Source organism: Echiichthys vipera (assembly GCF_963691815.1).
Source record: "Echiichthys vipera genome assembly, chromosome: 8".
NCBI classification, from domain to species: Eukaryota; Metazoa; Chordata; class Actinopteri; order Perciformes; family Trachinidae; genus Echiichthys; species Echiichthys vipera.
In genome coordinates, this window is record NC_139833.1 from 21,981,964 (window position 1) to 22,001,288 (window position 19,325).

The following is a 19,325-nucleotide window of genomic DNA, read 5'->3' on the forward strand; positions in this document are numbered from 1 at the left end:
ATTGTTTTGTTTGTTGTTTTACAGTTCTGCTGCACAATGCAATCCCTTTCGTTGGATTTGGATTCCTGGACAACTGCATCATGATTGTTGCTGTAAGTTTGTCAGCTCCCTGCAGGGCTGTGCTCCCCTGCAGCTGCAGTTTGATTTCCACAGGGGAAACCACTGCATAAAGAAAGTGTTGCATGTATTCATAATACTGTAGGAGGGAAGCATCGAGGGAGGAGAAACATCAATCTTTTTTTTGCTTGATGCTGCTGTATTTATTTAGATCCCCATATACGTATTTCCATTGATTTGCAGCCTGTCTCTCTTTTTCTTTCTCTTATGACATCCAATTCAATTTTAGACATTTGCCTTCCATAAGCATGCATATTCTTTTTTAAGTCTTTGTGAAGTAGTTCAAATAATGAAATCTAAACCCAGTGGAGAGGTATGCCACTGCTCAGAGAATGAAGGACAAGCACATAGGGTCAGAGATGATGAATTCTTATACAGGTCTCTACAAAGAGATGGAGATAATATAAAAAAAAACAAAAGAGAATATCCTAAAAAAAATTGAATGCGTCCTGTCCAGGGTGTGCCCCGCCTCACGCCCAATGTCAGCTGGGATCGGCTCCAGCCCCCTGCCACCCTGATAGGGACAAGAGGTTGAAGATGAATGAATGAATGAATGGTATAACTTTACCAAAATCTCAATACGGTGAAAGAATATGCAGATACTATGCGACATATTTCTTTCTTTCTTTTTGCTCTTCATAAAGCTGACTCTGCAAAGCCATGCAAATTGAAATCAATAAGTAATCAGACTGGAAACTTGTCTGTGAATGTGAATGTGCAAAGTGCATTTGGTCAAATGTTTCTTTTGGGTTTTATTTTTAAGGAAGTGGGTATAAAGGTCTGACTTTACATTATGTATGGGTTAAGAGCTCTGCAGTTCTTTTAAAGCCAAGAAATCCATAAACTGAAAGACTGGAAGCTTCTTAAAATGTTTTTAACATTACCAGTAGGAAGAGGAAGTTGTCATTATTAGAGATTAAAATCATACTGCCATCACAGACCATAATAATAATACTGTGATAAGCCCTTTTGGATAAAAGATGCCAAGTTAGCCTCAGTTGAATAAGTCTGTTCTGTATTTCTCTCACATGAACATGTCGTAGACAGATCATTAGCTTGCACTGATGGTTTCTATTATAGAACAACAGAAGTACATTGAAATCTTTCCTGTCTTACAAATGAACCATAAAGTGTGTGTGTGTGTGTGTGTGTGTGTGTGTGTGTGTGTGTGTGTGTGTGTGTGTGTGTGTGTGTGTGTGTGTGTGTGTGTGTGTGTGTGTGTGTGTGTGTGTGTGTGTGTGTGTGTGTGTGTCTGTGTGTGTGTGTGTGTGTGTGTGTGTGTGTGTGTGTGTGTGTGTGTGTGTGTCTGTGTGTCTTTGTGTCTGTGTGTGTGTGTCTCTGTGTGTGTCTGTGTGTGTCTGTGTTTGTTTCCAGGGCACACACATTGAATTATCCATTGGCGTGGTCCTCGGCATTTCAACTATGGCTGGTAAGAGAATCTTGTGATCTTAATGTAACTCAGTATCTAATAAGAAATGTTTATCTTTGTCAGTATGAGGCAGTGTACTTTCACTATTTTGTTCTTACCTCAGCTTTTGAAAACTTAAGTCATTGTTATCTTGTTTGTTTCCTTAAGTTTTTTGTAAACAATGTACAGATGAAAAGGACACGTTTGCCCTTCTCCTGCCTGACTTTCCCATACCATTCTCTATACCACAATAACAAAGATTAACTGTTAAATTGTCAACTGTTAAGTTAATCAGCAACTATTTTGAATCCTTAATCCTTTTGAGTCAAAATTCTCTGATTTCAGCTTCTTAAATGTGAATATTTTCTGCTTTCTTTCCTCCTCTATGACGGTAAAGTGTATATCTTTGGTATGGACAAAACAAGACATTTGATGACGTCATCCTGGCCATTTAAGTTGCAGCCCTCCAAAACATTATGCTTACAGTAACATATTACTAACGGAAGACGAATGGATGACATAAACCCAAACAAAAAAGGCTGCAACTACACAGCAATACCAAAATAAATACACAAAAAAAACACAAGATAGAAATAAAAATTCCACAAAAAAATGCTTGCACTCTATGTTGCATCTTAATGTCATTCCTATCTCAAAGGTGAATAGATGTGTATTAAGAAAGTGTGAGAATGTTTCTGTTAGAGTTTGTCTAACATTTGCATTTCTAAGCAATATAATGAAAGTTTTCACACATTTTTATCAACTTCACAACATTTAAGTTATCTTCTCTATTTGCATACATGATGATATTTAATAAATCCCCTTTTAAAAAAAAAAACATAACATTATGATTGAAGATTGTTGTATAACATTATTGATACAAAGAGAAGATGCCTCACAAACTTTGGTCGATTACCTAAACATGCCCTTTATTAAGTGGGTTACATGTCTGTTTTGACATGTTTCCATATTTTACCAGATGGCCTTTTTCCATCTGATAAAAGTATGTTTGTCATACAATTTCTCTCCAGTATATTTGCATACATTAAATTGCAGGTACATATGTAATTTTCTGCCTCAAGGGTTCTCTCAATCAACACAATAACGTGGTGAGGATCGTGGGAGTTGTCTTCATCGTAGTCAGCTTCTCCCAGTTCTCCCAGTTCCTTCCTGTGTTCAACAGTCTCCTCCTCTCCTGTAAAAACATTGAATAAAGCAGATTCATGTTTAAATCAGGTTTGTTCCAGAGGCAGAGGGGCTGTGAGCTGAGCTGCCGCTAACGTTTGCTCAGCTTTTTTGCTCTGATAACTTCAGATCCAGACGTCTGATGACTGAGATCCTTCATCCGTTAAAATACAGAGTTAAAAACCACCAAGATCTAAAATGTGTATCATAAAAATGTGTCTCAAAACTGGATATAAAGTCAATTTATGAAGCTTCTGGTTGACAACCACGACTCTGACACATTCCCAACGGGAATATGACGCCATTGACAGGTGACCAAATGTAACAGAGCCTTACCTTGAATAAAAGGACTGATTTGAACATTGTTGGCAACATTTGGGCTAATAAGTATAAGTATAGTAAGTATAGTAAGTAAACATCTCAACTGAATATATAACATAGGTCTATCCTTCCTTTTCATTTTAATGAAATGTTACTCAAAATACCTTTAAATCATCATCACCATCATTTAACTGCTCAGGTTTCAGAACAATGGGAAAAATTCCAGGCAAATTTCTATTTGACACAAGCTTTTACCTGAGACTTAGTTTACGTTTAGATCTTCATTTTCCGCCGGGGCTGAAGTTGCACTCCCTGTTATCAGAGTGATGGTATCATAATCATAGTAGACTTTCAACTCTTTAAAACAAAAATAGAAGGAGGCATTTTCAATTCCAGTGACGACAAAATAACCAGTCTCACAATGAAGCTTTAATGATAAAGTGAGAATTTTAACACCGCTGCAACACCAATCCAGAAACAGAAAGTGAGATGACAGAGTGACACTGGCTGGCCTGGATAATGATGATTTCATAAATATGATAATAGTGTTGGGAAGCAGAATGAATGAATATCCACTTAGCTCAAAGAGGCACATTTGCATTTTAATGTTATCACACTTGTTCCTGTTGGATGTATCTTGTTATAGTAGATATAACACTGCATGTGAATGCAGAGAAGAGGAGTACACTGATTTTATAAAGCATGAGAACTCTCCATATTTGCATATTTAATGCTGGTAAAAACAACATTCATGACTAAATTGCTGAATGTCTAATTCTTTTGGCAGGTCCTATGGCCGCCATCACTCAGTCAGCATTGGAATGAATTATGGTAATGCACCTAGTATCAGCAAAAATCTAAATTAATTTCTTCCTGTTCCATCTTGGTCCAGAAAAAAGACGAGTTTAAGGGCAACTGGCAGTCTTAACTTTTTTCTCTTCCTCTTCTTTAGTTGTTACTGTTGTTGACCACACTGTGCTTTTGTTGTTTTGGACTCAGGAAAGTGATCCGTCTGAAAGACTTAGAGGAGTCAGTGCTGATGCTGTAACAGAGCAGAGGCCTGAAGCGTAACTTTTAAGACTTAACAGGAACTGGAGAGGTGTTGAAACCTTGACCGGTGCTGCAGACTAAACCAAAGAGTGATGGATCTTTCAGGGATAAATGCCACTGTAGAGGAGAGACAGACTTTGTTTATTGTGTTCGTTAGGGGAAATTGAGAATGAGGTTCACTTTCTTGTTTTACTGTCTGATCTACAAAGATATAAGGTATTTACTGTATTTCTCATGGTTGCATGATTATGGCAAACTTGAGTTGTGCTTGAGGAAGGGAACCTTTTTTATAGCAGATTGTTCTGACAAGCCTGAGAAGGCAGAATATTTAGTTTAAGACAGAGCTGTAAAATAACTTTGTAATGAATGTTAATGAAATATAATGAAATATTTCAACCTTTGTTCTTGTAAACCTATGAGGATTGGGCACTTTGTACAAGACACAATAATAAAGGACTCAGTTAAAGCCGCAAAAATTAGTTGATTATTCAATTTGTTGTCAACGTCTAAATTAATAACCAGCTATTTTGACAATCAATTAATTGTTCCAAATTATCTGATTCTAGCTCCTTATGTGTAAATATGATCTGTTTTTCTTTCCTTCTCTATGACAGTAAACTGAATATCTTTGAGTTGTGGACAAAACAAGACATTTGAGAACGTCATGTTGGACTTTGGGATCCACATTTTCACAAGTGTATTACATTTTATAGATCGACCATTAACCGCAAAAATAACCGACAGATCAATCGACAATTCAATCAATCAATCAATCAATCAATCAATCATTAAATCAATGAATGAATCAATCAATCAATATATACTGTAAAAAGGAGTTATTTGAATCTTGTCGAACTAACTTTTGGATTGATCCTGCTCTTTTAGATTTACAATTCAAGGCAGATATTCAATTGAAAATGTGAATTTGTTCATTTTCTTTTGGAACTTGTACAAGAGAAGGATGACTGGGATTTTGATTAAGACAAAATATTTTCATTAATTCCTATTTCAGGCGTGATTATGTAGACAAAAAGGTTATCAGGATGCAAACTCAGGCAGAAATGTAAAATTGATGTTTCGGAAAGGTAACTCATGGTTTGACAGGCTGTATAATGTAAGGAAACTACCACACAGAAGAAACGATAAAACAAACATATCCAGAAAACAGAAATAGCTTCATTTTGTTTCCTCAAGCACAGCCTCAACCCAGTGTCTATCACTCAGACTCCGTTTCCTCATCGCTGCTACAATGGGGACATGTGGGGGCTGTAAATCAAGAGGAAGCAGTTATCTAGTTCAGTCCAGAGTGATTAAGTAACAGTGTCAAGTCCACCAATCACACCCTTTCTGCCTCAGCTGATGCTCTACTGCTGAGGCCAGTTACTTTACACAGAGGCTTGGAAACTCCAAATAGGATCAAATGTCTCCTTTTCAATTGGTCCTCATATTTATATTGCATTAGTGTTTTTAATACAGCTTTCTAATTTTTGATAACTTAATCCTGCATTAAAGAGGAACGTTGGTATTTTTCAACCTATTTTCCCATGTGTCTGAGTGACTAATGGAACAACCATTTTACTGGGCATGAGCAATGTAACTGGAAGCTGTAATGTTATCCTTTACAAATCATCAATATATGTCCACTGAAAGTTGTTTTTCCGGCTGACAGACTCAGATTCGAGTGTCTGACTACATTATAGAAAGATGGAGAAGTTGCTGTTATCCTGTCATGCTTTTGTGTGTTGCTACTGATGCAGGTCAACACAGTAACTTGAGCTAATAAAATCAGCCTCCCTCCGCTCTGTCTGCAGCTCTCCACATTTTTTTTTTTAATAAAAATGCTTTGGTAGGATTTCTTCTACTCTTTGACTAGCAGTAGTCAGTCTGTTCACAATTATCACTGTAGACAATTGTAGCACAACTAGCCACAGCATCAGCCTGTCCTATCCTGAAGTAGCGTTAGTCTATGATAGCTGTGCATAGTGTAGCTCCTACAGTATGATAGTCTGACGTCGTCTTCTGTCACCTGCCGAGGTTTCAGAACGTGATATCTCCATTTTTCAATCATTTAGTCAGACACTTATAATAACAAGCTGTTCCGATCAGCGACAAAAACATTTCAAACATATTTGTACCCATTACTCACTTAAGACTCACTCACACTTGGCCCAGGCCCACTTGCACTCACAGTACGTGAAATGATCCAAGCCGAGGCTCGAATACTTCTTGCTTAAACGTAATCACCCCTCGGAGATTAAGTTTTGTCTAATTGTTTTTGGATTTTCATCTGACGAAATCTGCAGTAGACACTCCACCTCAGAATCACACCACTGCGAACCCTTGAACGGCATTTTTTAAAATGTCGTTGTCAGTTGTACTCGCACTGGCGACTGGCGAACAAATTAGACTTTAGCCATGAAACGTGCTTGGGCACGGTTTGAATGGACAGTGTGAGTGCGCCCTTAGACATACAAACATTAGAATATAGGGTCCAGGTTGAAAAATACTGTAATACATACCAGACTGAATAAATGCTTCTAAGATGGTTTTCATGACATTTTAATCTCGAAATTACTGGTTTCATCAAAGGCTGCAATTATCACATACAAACACACACTCACCTTTACTGATAAAACCTGTGTGTTCGAACAAGCTATATGCAGTGATGTTTAGGTGTACTTGTGTGTGTTATTGTTGCTGTAGAGAGCCCTCCGGGTATAGATAGGTGTTGCTCGTATACAGCTGTCATCATGACCTACAGCCTTGTCGATAAAAGCAGGAGACACTGATACAACATTCCCACTGTCCCCCATTTGTTGTTTCGGATTGTATCACAGCCCATTAAGCCACCAGTTTACGTCAGTTTATGATAGACATGAAGACAGCAACTCTGCTTTCGCTGCAGGTCTAGAAAGTTTAAAGCGTTCCAGTGAAAGATGGCGGTATCCATTATAAAGTAAGCATGCAATTAAAGGAACAGAAGAACAGGGAAGGATCTTTTACCTTCACTCACTCTCGAAATTTACTTCATCATTCTTTTATAATTAGTGAGAGTGACGGATGATGTGCAAGACTCTCACTACTCAATGAAGGTTATTAAGTTTATAACATAGTGGTCAACATCTTTGGAACTTGTCCGGAATGACTTGTTTTGTGTGGGTGTGATTGACAGTTGACCTTGGCTTGTAATAACAATTAAGCAGTGTGACAACATAATCAAGCCTGATTTGCTCTGCATTACATCTGCCTCTTAAGGGGTTTGTACAAGGTATGATTGAACCAGAACCATGAACCAGAACAGAGTTAGGAACCTGCACACTCATTGTGAATTTGTGATGAAGTCATCCAAAGAGCTTCTCAAGGAGCAACACGCTAACATGCTTGATTGGAGCCAACTGCAGACAAACCTGTAGCTTATTAACATTAATGCTTTGTTCAGACACATTAAAAAACACTTCCCTAACAAGTGTCTTATCTGAATTCCTCTGTGCTTTTTAATGTGGGCGCAGGTTCTGTTGGTGATTTGTTCAGACTACAGATTGTTAGCAGAAAGTAGTCACCACAGCCAGTTTGGGTACTTTGTGTTTTTTTCTTCCTTGTTGCTACAGTAACAGAAAAGCTGATGGATCGAAGCACTCCAGACCTCCAACCAGAGTTTAATAGAGGTCGGGCCTTAGCAGAGATGACATTGCTGCTTTGTTTCTACAGTATTTCCCCAACAACGTCTTGGTCGCTACAGTTGCAGCAGCAATACTCTGAACTCTGGGTCAGGGACAACAGAGAGCACACAAGCAAAACACAGACTTTGTTGTCTCATGTTGGAGCGACTAGATCAGTAAACAACAGAACAAGATTCTTTCATGCAACATCTCCCAACTTAGTCCCGACTAAGTTCATGACACAAAGGTCATTTCAATCTGGAAATCCCGATCTTTCACCCTCATTCCCTCTATGATTTACTCCATCTTTCTTTTATCTAATTAGTGTGAGTGATGGATGAAGTACAAGTGCTTCTCAGTGAACGTTGTAAATGTTACAAAGTGGTAGAAATCTTTGGAACTGCTACAGAATGATTTGTTTTGTGTGAAATGACGACTGACAGCAGCAGAGAAGTGCGGATAATAGCAGCTTAAATGTATTAAGGCAGAGAGAGAATCATATTTAAACAGAGACAGCAGCAGGATGATAGGCTAAGTATGTACAAGAGGTGTGACGCTTCGCTGTTGGTTAGATGTGATCAGCTGATGAGAACAGCTGATGTTATTATTCATATAGAGTTATTGATCTCATGGAGTGAGTGTACAGCAATATGGGCTTCAGCATTTACCTCCTTAATGAGCCCAGAATGCACTGGGGTTGTCTATCCTATCTTGTGTAAAAACCAACATGGTAAAAATAAGCAGTACATGGTTATTATAAGAAAAAAACTGACCTATATTTGCTCTGTGTGTTTCTCTCAGCTAAATATTATGCTGACTGATCCACTTATATTTCTGATGCACATGTATCGTGACTACTTTACAGCCACATTCTGGGTGTTATTCAGTTCATATTTTGTCCATACATATGGATAATGAGGGGAATTTAGCAGAGGAATCCAGGCACATGCCTCTAAGTGGTACATGGAAAACTGTGTTATTTCTTGTGTTTCATATGATGAATTCTTTGTCTTGTGCCTCTTGGCTTCCTCGATACAACCCTCTATTTCCCAAACTCATTTTCTAATAATGTCTCTTTCTCTTCCTTTTGTTTTCCACAGCTGCTGCCCTTGGCAACCTGGTGTCTGATCTGGCAGGACTAGGGTAAGAATTTCACAAATACACACACACCACCTCACATGCACACACACACACACACACACACACACACACACACACACACACACACACACAAACATACACATCCACGCACAGGCTAATAAAGTTTCTGTAAATTCTGGCAGGTTGAGAGGATTTAGAATCATAGCCCGTATTCACTAAAATGATGAAATGTTAAAAAATGGTCCTATCATAGTTTATATCCCATTGCACAAGTTATTGCAGCAAAACAGTGGGTTTTTTTTTACACCCAGAAAAATGCAAATTGTAATATACAGAGAGAATGAAGGTTTAGGTTTACTATCACACTCCGATCCCTTTGGTGAAGGCTAACCATTAAATTGCTTTGTATTAAACGGTAATTATTGAATTTAGCCCAGAGGAAGATAAGCATTTGCAGCAGGAGAAGGAGGAATGCGGCCACCAGAGGTTTGTGTCTCAGAGGAGACAAGACAGTATTACTATGAATATGAAAAGCTGACTAATTTAAACGTATCAATGAGGTTCATTAAATAAACACAGTCTAAACAAGGTGTGTTTAAATAAGTCTGCAGCCTGATTTAACTGACAGGGTTTTTCAGCGAATAATGTAAGGTTACAGCTATGGAAAAAGAAAGAAAGTGTGCCTTTATTAGTCCCGCGAGGGGAAATTCAAATATGCAAACATGCACAAACAGGTCCTATATTCATGCATTAATGGAGAGATGTCAGAGCGAGAGGGCTGCCCCATGAGAAGCGCCCAGAGCAGTTTCTGGGTTTGGTGCCTTGCTCAAGGACACCTCGGCAGTACCCAGAGGGTGAAATGGCACCTCTCCAGCCACCAGTCCACCCTCCTCTCTTGGTCCGTATGGGGACTTGAACCGGCGACCCTTCAGTTCCCAAGCCTCTGCCGCCCCGAAACAGATGTATAGCATAACATGGACCGAATATTCAACTGCTGACATACTAAAACCCTCATGTTAAACATATTCAACCTCACTAAAGTATCCACAGTAATACAAATTGTTTCTCAGTCTTCCTCCTCCAGCTTCATCCTCTAGTTTCCTCTGATAAAATGATCTAGAGACTCTTTCTCCCTTCCCTGAATCAGAACAATGACTGCAGGTCTGTTGTGTGCAGCATGCGATCATGTTCAGTCGATAAACAAAAAACGACACACAAAAATAAGTATGCGTGTTCTTGGATCATTTGAAATGATTGTAATGTATTATCAGGTTCAGTCAGCTGATTCATGACTATTTTCCACTTCAGACCCTTCTAGTGGCCGAATAATCAGTTCCTAACCTGCCAACCAGAATACTTACAGTAGAGCAATAAAAGAGGCCTCTAACCATGTGTCACCATCAGCCTATTGGTTATATTTCAGTGATTATAAGTGATATAACAGAGAATTACCCTTTCTCATTAAGATACAGAGAGAGCAAAACAGACAAGGTAATATATACTACAGACTACAGTATAGAGACTGCACTGTCAACTTAACACCATTTTAGTGTGATGGATTAGCGATGTTGTTCTGGCCTTTGTAAAAGCTCTCAGTAGACATACACACACACACACGGCTGTGCCTCTGTGTGTGCCTCTGTGTGAGCCTCTGTGTTTGCCACTCAGTCATAATTGGAAAGTGGAGCCCTTGTGGCCAGTTTGTCAAGGTGAGACTTGATTAGACCCGACAAGAGAGTTTATTTTTATTTTTTATTGATGGATTTATATCAGTGAGCCTGAAGGCTGTTCGTCTGCTAAACAGAGTCTCAGTGGAGCTCCTGCAGGTGTATCCTTCACCACAACATTTGCATTACAGCTTGTGTTCATTTCAAAAAGGGAAAGACTGAAGTGCACACAGTTAACCCTGTGCTACACTCAGCGGCACTTTAGAAGCAGCCAGATGAGGAGACCCCCAGATGCCACTTTACTGTAAACATTTTACTCGTTAACTCGTTCAAAGAAAACATGTGAAATCTATCCTCATTAAGACCAGGATACCTTTAGTTACATTTCACTGAAAGACTCAAAGAAATTCATAGTTTGTCTGACAGAGAGCCTTCATTTTGGTTTCATTCAGACACAGAATTGTATAAACCTGTAGTCTGAGGGCAGAAAACATGTAGTTTCACTTTAAGTTTTATGTCATTTCCATCTCTGTAATAAAACTTTAAGAGCTGATGAAGAAAGACAGGTAACACAGCAGTGAGAGCGTCGATGACTCGTAGGAGAGGATGTAAGATGTGCACATTCTGATTCACACTGATGCCCAGTGAAAGTCAAAGGAGCCAACTTCATGTTGTGGAACAGCACAGATAGATGTAGCTGCACAGCCATGTCTCTATGGAGTCTCTTTAGTCAATAATGTAGTGATTACGTGATAATGGTTGTTTGTAAATCTTCCCACTCAGCGTCTGTCTTCCTCAACCCAGAGACGGGACTAAGCTCTGCTGCGCTGTGTGTTTGTGTGTGTGTGTGTGTGTGTGTGTATTGGTGCCTATGGTGAGCATTCTGTGTATTCACAAATTAATTTGTGTGCATATATTTTTTATGTGGAGGAGGTCAAGGAGGCTTTGGTGGATTTGTAAGATTTTCCTCTGTGCATGTGTGTGTGTGTGTGTGTGTGTGTGTGTGTGTGTTTTGACAGATGTAGGAAACCAGCTAAACCTTGTTGAAGTCCATAATTTAGCTCATGAGTCATTCTGACCGTTCAGCCCGTTGTTACACATGCTCCTCCCGCACAGCTTTGTCTCAACCGCAGTTTTATTCCTTTTGGATTTAATGCATAGTGGATTTCAGGGGCAGACGAGGCAGCCAGGAGAGCGTTATTTCACTCAATTAAATGAGGTCCAAACTTAATTTCTGTGATGTCATGTTTGTATTTTAACCTTTTACATGCTGGGTTGGAGCATATTCCAAGACCTTGTATTATAAAAATAAAAAAAGCAGATAAAGGCAGTTCATGAATGGATGATTGCTAGTTAAATGTATCATGATTAAAGGGTGACACTTTGATCCCAAGAGGGAAAGTCTAATTTTCCTCTAAGGAGGTTTAAAGCCCATGTATCTGAAGGAATTCAGTGTTTTGCTCATGGTGCAAGATGCTTGTATGAATCATGGCATACTTTATTCTGTCAAAGGATTATTTCTATAAAGACTTCAAAGCACCAGTCACCATTAACGGTTTCTCACTTTCACTCATTTTGATTGGCATCCCTGCTTTCTGCATCAAACAGTTCCCTAGATAACACCACCAACATGAGAGCAGCTGTCTCCTTTTAACTCTTTAAAACCACTGCAGCAGAAGAACACACTTTGTTATTGCCCACACAGGTTCTCTATTTGGTGATGCAGCCTTGATTTTTTTCTGCTGTTACAAATATGTGAACTATTTGGGCTGGATTTGACTCAAAGACGTGTGTCCGTATTACTGTTCAGTCAAGGTAAGGCACCTGACATTTTCATTGTTTGTATGAATATGAGAGTCAGTATTTGGATGGATGATGAGTTTCTATATATCATGATTGCCTGTTGGATTATTATTGTCTGGCTATCAAAACAAACAAGAGAGAAACTCAGATTACAACACACAGAGGGAAAGTGATTTTGTTCCACCATATCTTTATATAGAAAATATTTTACGTAGCAAGTATGTTTGTTAGCTCCTTTCATAATTCATCATGTGTAGTGATAAAAACTGAAACTACTCTCCTAAAAGCCTTCTATTTCTCCGTTTTCGTCTCTAGTTCAACACGCACAGGCACACACTGTTTCCGTATCTTTCTCTCATATATGCTACTTGCTTCTTATCACTCTCCTGGCTCGACAGCTCCAGCTGCAGCTTGTCTGTGTGTGCGGTGAACTGAGGATTCATTAGCACCAGACGGTGACTAAACCAGAACTGGGTCAAAATGCTCACTTGAATTGATTTTCTGACACTAGAGCTACTTGACTTATTCTGCACTGTATGTTTTTGCACAGAGCGGACACACGACAGGAAGCTAGAGCAGCTCTCCTAACACTTTTCCGTTAATTTTTTGGTCTTAACACTGTTACCGCTTTTGTAATTGCAATGAGTTCAATGTGTAGGCTACATCAGCAAGGCTGGATTACCAACGGGGCAAAGTGGGCAAGAACTTCACACCCCGGACCCTCAGAGGCCCCAAAGGCCTCAGGTTGTTTGTGTGGGAGAATAACTTGATGGTTATTTAATTACAAATGTGTTTCGCAGTATGCACGCAATGTTCCCTTGTGAAGTCCAGGGGATGAAACTTGGGGAAAGAATCAAGGAATATCATTCTATGCATCAACAAGGAATTTATTAACAACAACACAGAACAGATCCACCCTCCGTCCAAGAAGGCATAAAGTTGGGACACACTTGCATCATGCAAGTAAAACACAGGCTGACTGTCTGCCCGACACACAGGCTGAACTCGGCATAATGGCCCATTGGCTCCAAAACTGGCACTCTCCAGCTCCTTTGTGCTCCAGGCTCTGATTACTGATTGAAATCAGCTGCCTGCAGCCGAGAATTCCATCCATCATTTCTGCAGAATATCCCATGCACCCTTTAACAACCATCCATGCCAATATTGTATCCACCTTGCAGGCAGCAAGGAAATGCTAGTGAGAGTCTAATAAAATATTGATGACATTTGGTCTCACTACTAGGAGGACTCGTACATAACACTAAAAGTTCCTGGCTAAGAGAGTCCTCTTAAAATCTATTCACAAAGCTGCTGAGAAGTTTTTACCAAGGAATAGGGAGAGGTCTTAAGCCAAGCCTGTTTTGGGTCTCTGTCAGTGAATTCTTGATAGAAATAGTGTAGGTTATATGTTGCTATATACAAATACAGATTTTAAAATCAAATGTTAGCTAAGTGTCACTGATTTAACATGAAACAATGTTAAATCAGCAACAAAGAGTAATAGGTTACTGACTTACATGTCTGGCAGCTTGTTAACAATTAGGAATCCATGTAAGAAGCCTCTTAATTATCAGACTACAGTAACCACGGTTGATAGTGAGAGGTGCAAACCTCGCCTTTAGTGTTGAATCTTTTATGTTGTTATAAGTCCCAATATGACATGATTGAAATTTAATTTTATTTTGAACCTGGCTTATTTAACTACAATGATGGCCACCAGGCAATCACCAGATATAATTCTTATTTTTCTGTTGTTTTTTTATCCCCTTCTTGCCCACATTTTATGTTGACATAGAACGTGTGACTTTTATCCCCACTGAGGGAAACATTAGCCGTGCTCTCAGTCTCTCTGCTCTATAGGTAATCTATAAACTGACTGTAGTTGTAGCACTTGTGGCCCGTTGGTCAATTCACCGATGAACCTGTTCACCAACTCCTCACAATATCAGACCGATATCCCGCAGGTGATAGAAGAAGCTTCCCCAAAACTACAATGTATTTTAATAGTGTCATGTATTAGTTTTATATCTACTTTATTAAGGACATAAACTTTTTTTGTAAAATTGTGGCTCTGTGCGAATTATTCAGTTACAGTGTTATTCAGGACTTCACATCAGACAAAACGTACAATTTTTAATGTTTTATGAGTTTCTTATGATACTCGGTGAAACCTATTTTTTGTCTCTTTTTTCCGTCATCTGTATAAAACATTGAAGAGTGCTTTTCATCTCTCTCTCTCTCTCTCTCCCTCTCTCTCCCTCTCTCTCCCTCTTTTCTCTCTCTCCCTTTCCCTCTGTTATTTGATATCCTGCTGTTTTTGTGACTGAAACGAGTAGCAGACAAGAACATTCATCAGCTGATTTACTTTGTTATAATCGAATAATTTGGTCGTTTACTTTGCTGCTCCAGTTTTGTTCCGTGGGTGGTTTAATGGATCATGACATGTAATGTAGAAAAAACAAAGGAGACAAAACAAACACAAATAAGTAGTTGTAAACTCAATCTATGTAGGAATGACAGCCTGAACTCAATTTGAAAACCCCTTGCTCTCTAATAAAAAGGAACTTCTGTCTATAACTGATTCACACGTCTCTTTTAGTGACCTTCATTTCTCACAGGCTTCTTAAATGTCAAATTCTTTTACTTAACTTATCATTCATCTTGGGTGATGATTCAATATATGATCATTTATCATCAATGTCGTGAAAAATGATCTGAAATACCTGAGGAAATATCAATGCAACATTGCAGTTTTGGTTTCATAATCAGAATGCAGTTAACATCAACTGAATTACATAAGCGATAATTTCACATATGTAAACAGATATGGTGATACATTGAGATAAAGTAGGCTGGGTAATATGGAGGAAGGTAAAAGAAAAAGGAAGATATAAATCTTCAAAATTATTTTAAAATGTCTAATGTATAGATTTTCCTATATCGTTTCTAATACAATGTAAAATACATGTGTATGTCAATCGGATGGCGATTAACGTTCTGATTGTGGAAAAATTCTGTTCAATTAGAACTAAAGTCATAGTAAAATGACAAAATACTTTTCAGTTGTCAGGTATTTAATTCATATAGGAGAATGTAAAAATAGGCTTTACCACTTGGTTATATTTCATACAGACTATTTATTTATTGGAATCCCGGTAAACATGCTATATCGTTATTGAGATATGAAATAATCATACATAGACAATTTTGGTCGTATCACCCAGTAATAATTCATCATCTGTTTCTCAAAGCACCTTAATGGGCCACCGATTGGAATTGTCATAGTTCTGTTATAACAGTGAGTTTGATCCTTCTTTCTTCTGTCTGTCTCCTCCTCTCTTCAGGCTGGCAGGTTACGTGGAGGCCTTGGCGTATCGGCTGGGAATGCAGATTCCTGACTTAAGCCCAAAACAGGCTGACATGTGGCAAACCAGAGTCAGCTCTCATGCGGTCCGTATCATCATACTGTACCACACCACACTAATATAACAGGGACCTCCATGCTTGTCTCACTTTTGAGTGTGTGTGTGTGTGTGTGTGTGTGTGTGTGTGTGTGTGTGTGTGTGTGTGTGTGTGTGTGTGTGTGTGTGTGTGTGTGTGTGTGTGTGTGTGTGTGTGTGTGTGTGTGTGTGTGTGTGTGTGTGTGTGTGTGTGTGTGTGTGTGTGACAAAAGCCTATCAGACTAACCACAGTCAGAGAGGATATTAAAATTGATATAAATGAACCTATTGTAAAGGTTCAGGCCAAGTTGGGGGTTTGTGCAGTGACAACAGAAACACAAGTCTCTGTGATGTGCCCCTTCGATCACTCTTTCATTGTGCGAGAAATTTAGACCTGAATGATTTTAATATATTGTGACTGCTTAAGTTGGATATGTACAATAATTAGCTGTAATGCGGTTGAGTGATTGGTTTAGCACTAGAGGGCTCTTTGCTGATTGTGAAAGGTCATGACAATTCTCCCGGCATGTTGGGTAATACCTGTTGTATTTTATACAAACATATAGAATACATGTCTTAGAGTAAGGGAAATCATGTCTTATATTTCTTGTTTTCAGTCTTAGCAATATTTCTTCGAGTCACAACCTGTTCAGTATTAAAGTCCAGGTCTTAATGCAAAACGAACCAAAGTATCATAAAACTAGCAGTCGGAGAGAACAGACATCCATCAAGACGTGCCCTGTCTCATGATGTTAATGCAGTGTGAAGTTTCCCAGTCAGGAACACATTTTTCTCTAATTTTGCCATATGAACGTAGCAGCACAAATGTAAATGGAGAGGAAAAATAATTTGTGCATTTGCCCTGTGATTCAAATTGCTCCAAAATGTGATGGCTTCTCCCTTGGCTCATGCTACACCCTTCAAGCAAGTATCATGAAAAACGTGTTTCTGGCTTTCCAATGATCCTGCTGACAGACAAACGAAAAACTGAACCGAGAACAAACTGTAACCTCCATGGCGGAGGTAAAGAGGCATATTTACAAGCCATTTTGAGCATTTATTAAAAATGATTCTTTTTTCCATTTTCCTCTGTGCAGGGCAAAGCCATTGGCGTCGGCATCGGCTGTATCCTTGGCATGTTCCCTCTTTTTTTCTTCAAGGACGATGATGAGAAGAAAGAAGGCAAGAAGGAGGCGACGGAGAAAACACAACCACCTCCTGCTCCGACAGAGAACATCAAAAACTGAGACTTTCATCTGGCCGGAGGCAAATATTTATTTGGAATCCAGTAGAATACTTTAAACTGGGACTTGTCTGGTGGACTGGAGTGTGTGGAAATGTCATTGAACCTGTTACAGTCTAATCACCGGGTGCTTTACTTTACAAGGCCCAGTCAAACTATGAGAGGTATTCTGAAGAGGATTTTAGATATTATTTGATTGTAGCCTTTGTACTTAAGCACAGGGAATTGACCGTCTCTTGAAGAGACAAGTAATGTTTGATTCATTGGACTGCTGCTACTCCAACTATTGCACCGTAACCTCAACTTGGTCTTGACCGACCGACACCGGCTGAAACTAATTTATCTGAAACACACTGCTGGCTCCTTCCTCTCCTCTGTTTCCAGTCTTTTGAGTATATTAACCTATGACTCAAAATGGTTAGATAGCAGGTTGAGCACCCCCTAAAATATCACAACAAACTTCGGTACGAATGCAAGTACCATATATTTTGAGGTGTCTTGTAAATTGTGTGAAATCTCGACTGAACACAGAAGCATGCCAGTGGTTTGATTCAGCAGTGTTAAACTCATCCCTTACCTGTTTTTTTGAGGGTGATAATAAGCCAAGGAAAGAGGGTCACCTTTTGCAACTATATTACTCTTCAGTTTTACAAGCATGTCTGCCTTTTGATGGTGTCAGAGTCTTAAAAACGTCCCATCAACCAGCCTCATTCACTCCATGACAACTAGTCAGCTGCTTTCATTGAGTAAATATGTAACACCGGCTTCTTTTCTTTAGATTATAATGTTTTTTGTTGGTGATGAACTGATATATTATATGCTACATAATGATCACCTAAAGCAGTAACATGCATCAAATGTCTCCCATCATCTATACTGAATATAAGGTGGGTGCAGTTCAGTAACTAACTTTTTAAAGAGCAGTTTGTTACTATCCTCTGGGCTTGAAGGAGAGAAATTCAGAGAGGCTGTGGCAGAAAGATAAGACATGCAAACACTGATCCACCCGAGACCTCTGTCCCATTTGCACCGATCCTTTGGGTCCAAAGGAATTACCTCCCCACCAAACTGCAGCTGAACAGCAACACACCTCTTCCACACATTGTAATATGGCAGCGGGCCTCGAGTCCAGTTTCTATTATGGAGCGTAGAGTAAGGGCCTGGAAATACTCACAACAGCACAGTGGATAGTTTCAATTGGACTTCACAGTAACTGAAATTATTGCTTTTTAACACTAACCCATGATTACATTTTTTCGTTACCTTAAAGCATATTACATTGTCTCTGCTCTACTGCCCTCCGCTGGCTAAAATTTGAAGGAAGTTTCTTTCAGTTTAGTTTGGTTTGCACCTCAGAAAAATCCCTTACTTCCAGTTTAGTATTCAAGCCACTCAATGTCAAGTTGAGATCACGATCATTAATTGTTCTTAACCGTTGTCTTGTGATATGCAAACGCTGCGGCATCAACAGGCCATGAAACTCAAAGCCAGGAAGGATCTATTTGGCATGATAAGACACTAGCATCCATCCAGGTCTTTATCATGTAGTCACTGATTTCCTAATTTATCTTTTTATAAGAGTTGTTTCTCATCTCCTTAGCAGAACTGAAGACTGGTAACTGTTTATGGCGTTGAATCTATTCGGAAGTTGAAATGAAAGAAAGCAGCCACGTGTCACTGAATGGAATTTCCTCGTAGAAGATGTTTTTATTTTTGTTATAATATTCATACTTGTATTCATGTATGTCCTCACTGTATATACTCTTCATCTCATTGTTAAGAACAAAAAATATTAGTCAGCACAAAAACACCGTTGCTAGTATATTTTCTTCAACAGGGAGGACTTTGCGACTGATGGCTCTGCTATAGCCCATCACTAAACCTACGAAACATGCTCTGAAGACTTGCCCTGTATAAGATTGTTCTAGTTATTTATTATGTGGGTAACAGTGATCCTAAACAGTGATAACAATGAAGAAAAGAACAAAATATATTTATGTAGTTAGGATTTTTGATCTGATTGCTTGATTTCCACCTTGCATGCACTGCTAATAAAAAAACCCTATTGTACATGTTTATTGTGTAAAAATCATAAAATGTTCTGAGTCTGCATAAATATATATATATATATAGTTGGGCAAAGAAGTATTTAGTCAGCCACCATGTGCAAGTTCTCCCACCTAAAATGATGACAGAGGACTGTAATTTTTATCATAAGTACACTTCTACTGTGAGAGACAGAATGTGAAAAAATCCTGGAAATCACATAGTAAGATTTTTAAAGAATTTATTTGTAAATTATGGTGAAAATAAGTATTTGGTCACCTACAA

General features: G+C 38.8%; 1 protein-coding gene across 2 annotated transcripts in view; it reads left to right on the plus strand.

Moving 5' to 3' along the window:
• Window positions 1-19,045, plus strand: part of LOC310950274 (transmembrane protein 65-like) — a 44,205-nt gene extending 25,160 nt beyond the window's left edge. For both annotated transcript variants that reach the window (XM_083917984.1, XM_083917985.1), the window contains exons 4-8: window positions 25-92; window positions 1,492-1,546; window positions 8,841-8,883; window positions 15,656-15,761; window positions 16,849-19,045. In XM_083917984.1, coding sequence (XP_083774110.1) covers window positions 25-92; window positions 1,492-1,546; window positions 8,841-8,883; window positions 15,656-15,761; window positions 16,849-16,998 — 422 coding nt within the window. In that variant the 3' untranslated portion in view covers window positions 16,999-19,045. The remainder of the gene's footprint in view (window positions 1-24; window positions 93-1,491; window positions 1,547-8,840; window positions 8,884-15,655; window positions 15,762-16,848) is intronic.
• The last annotated feature ends 280 nt before the right edge of the window (window positions 19,046-19,325 follow it).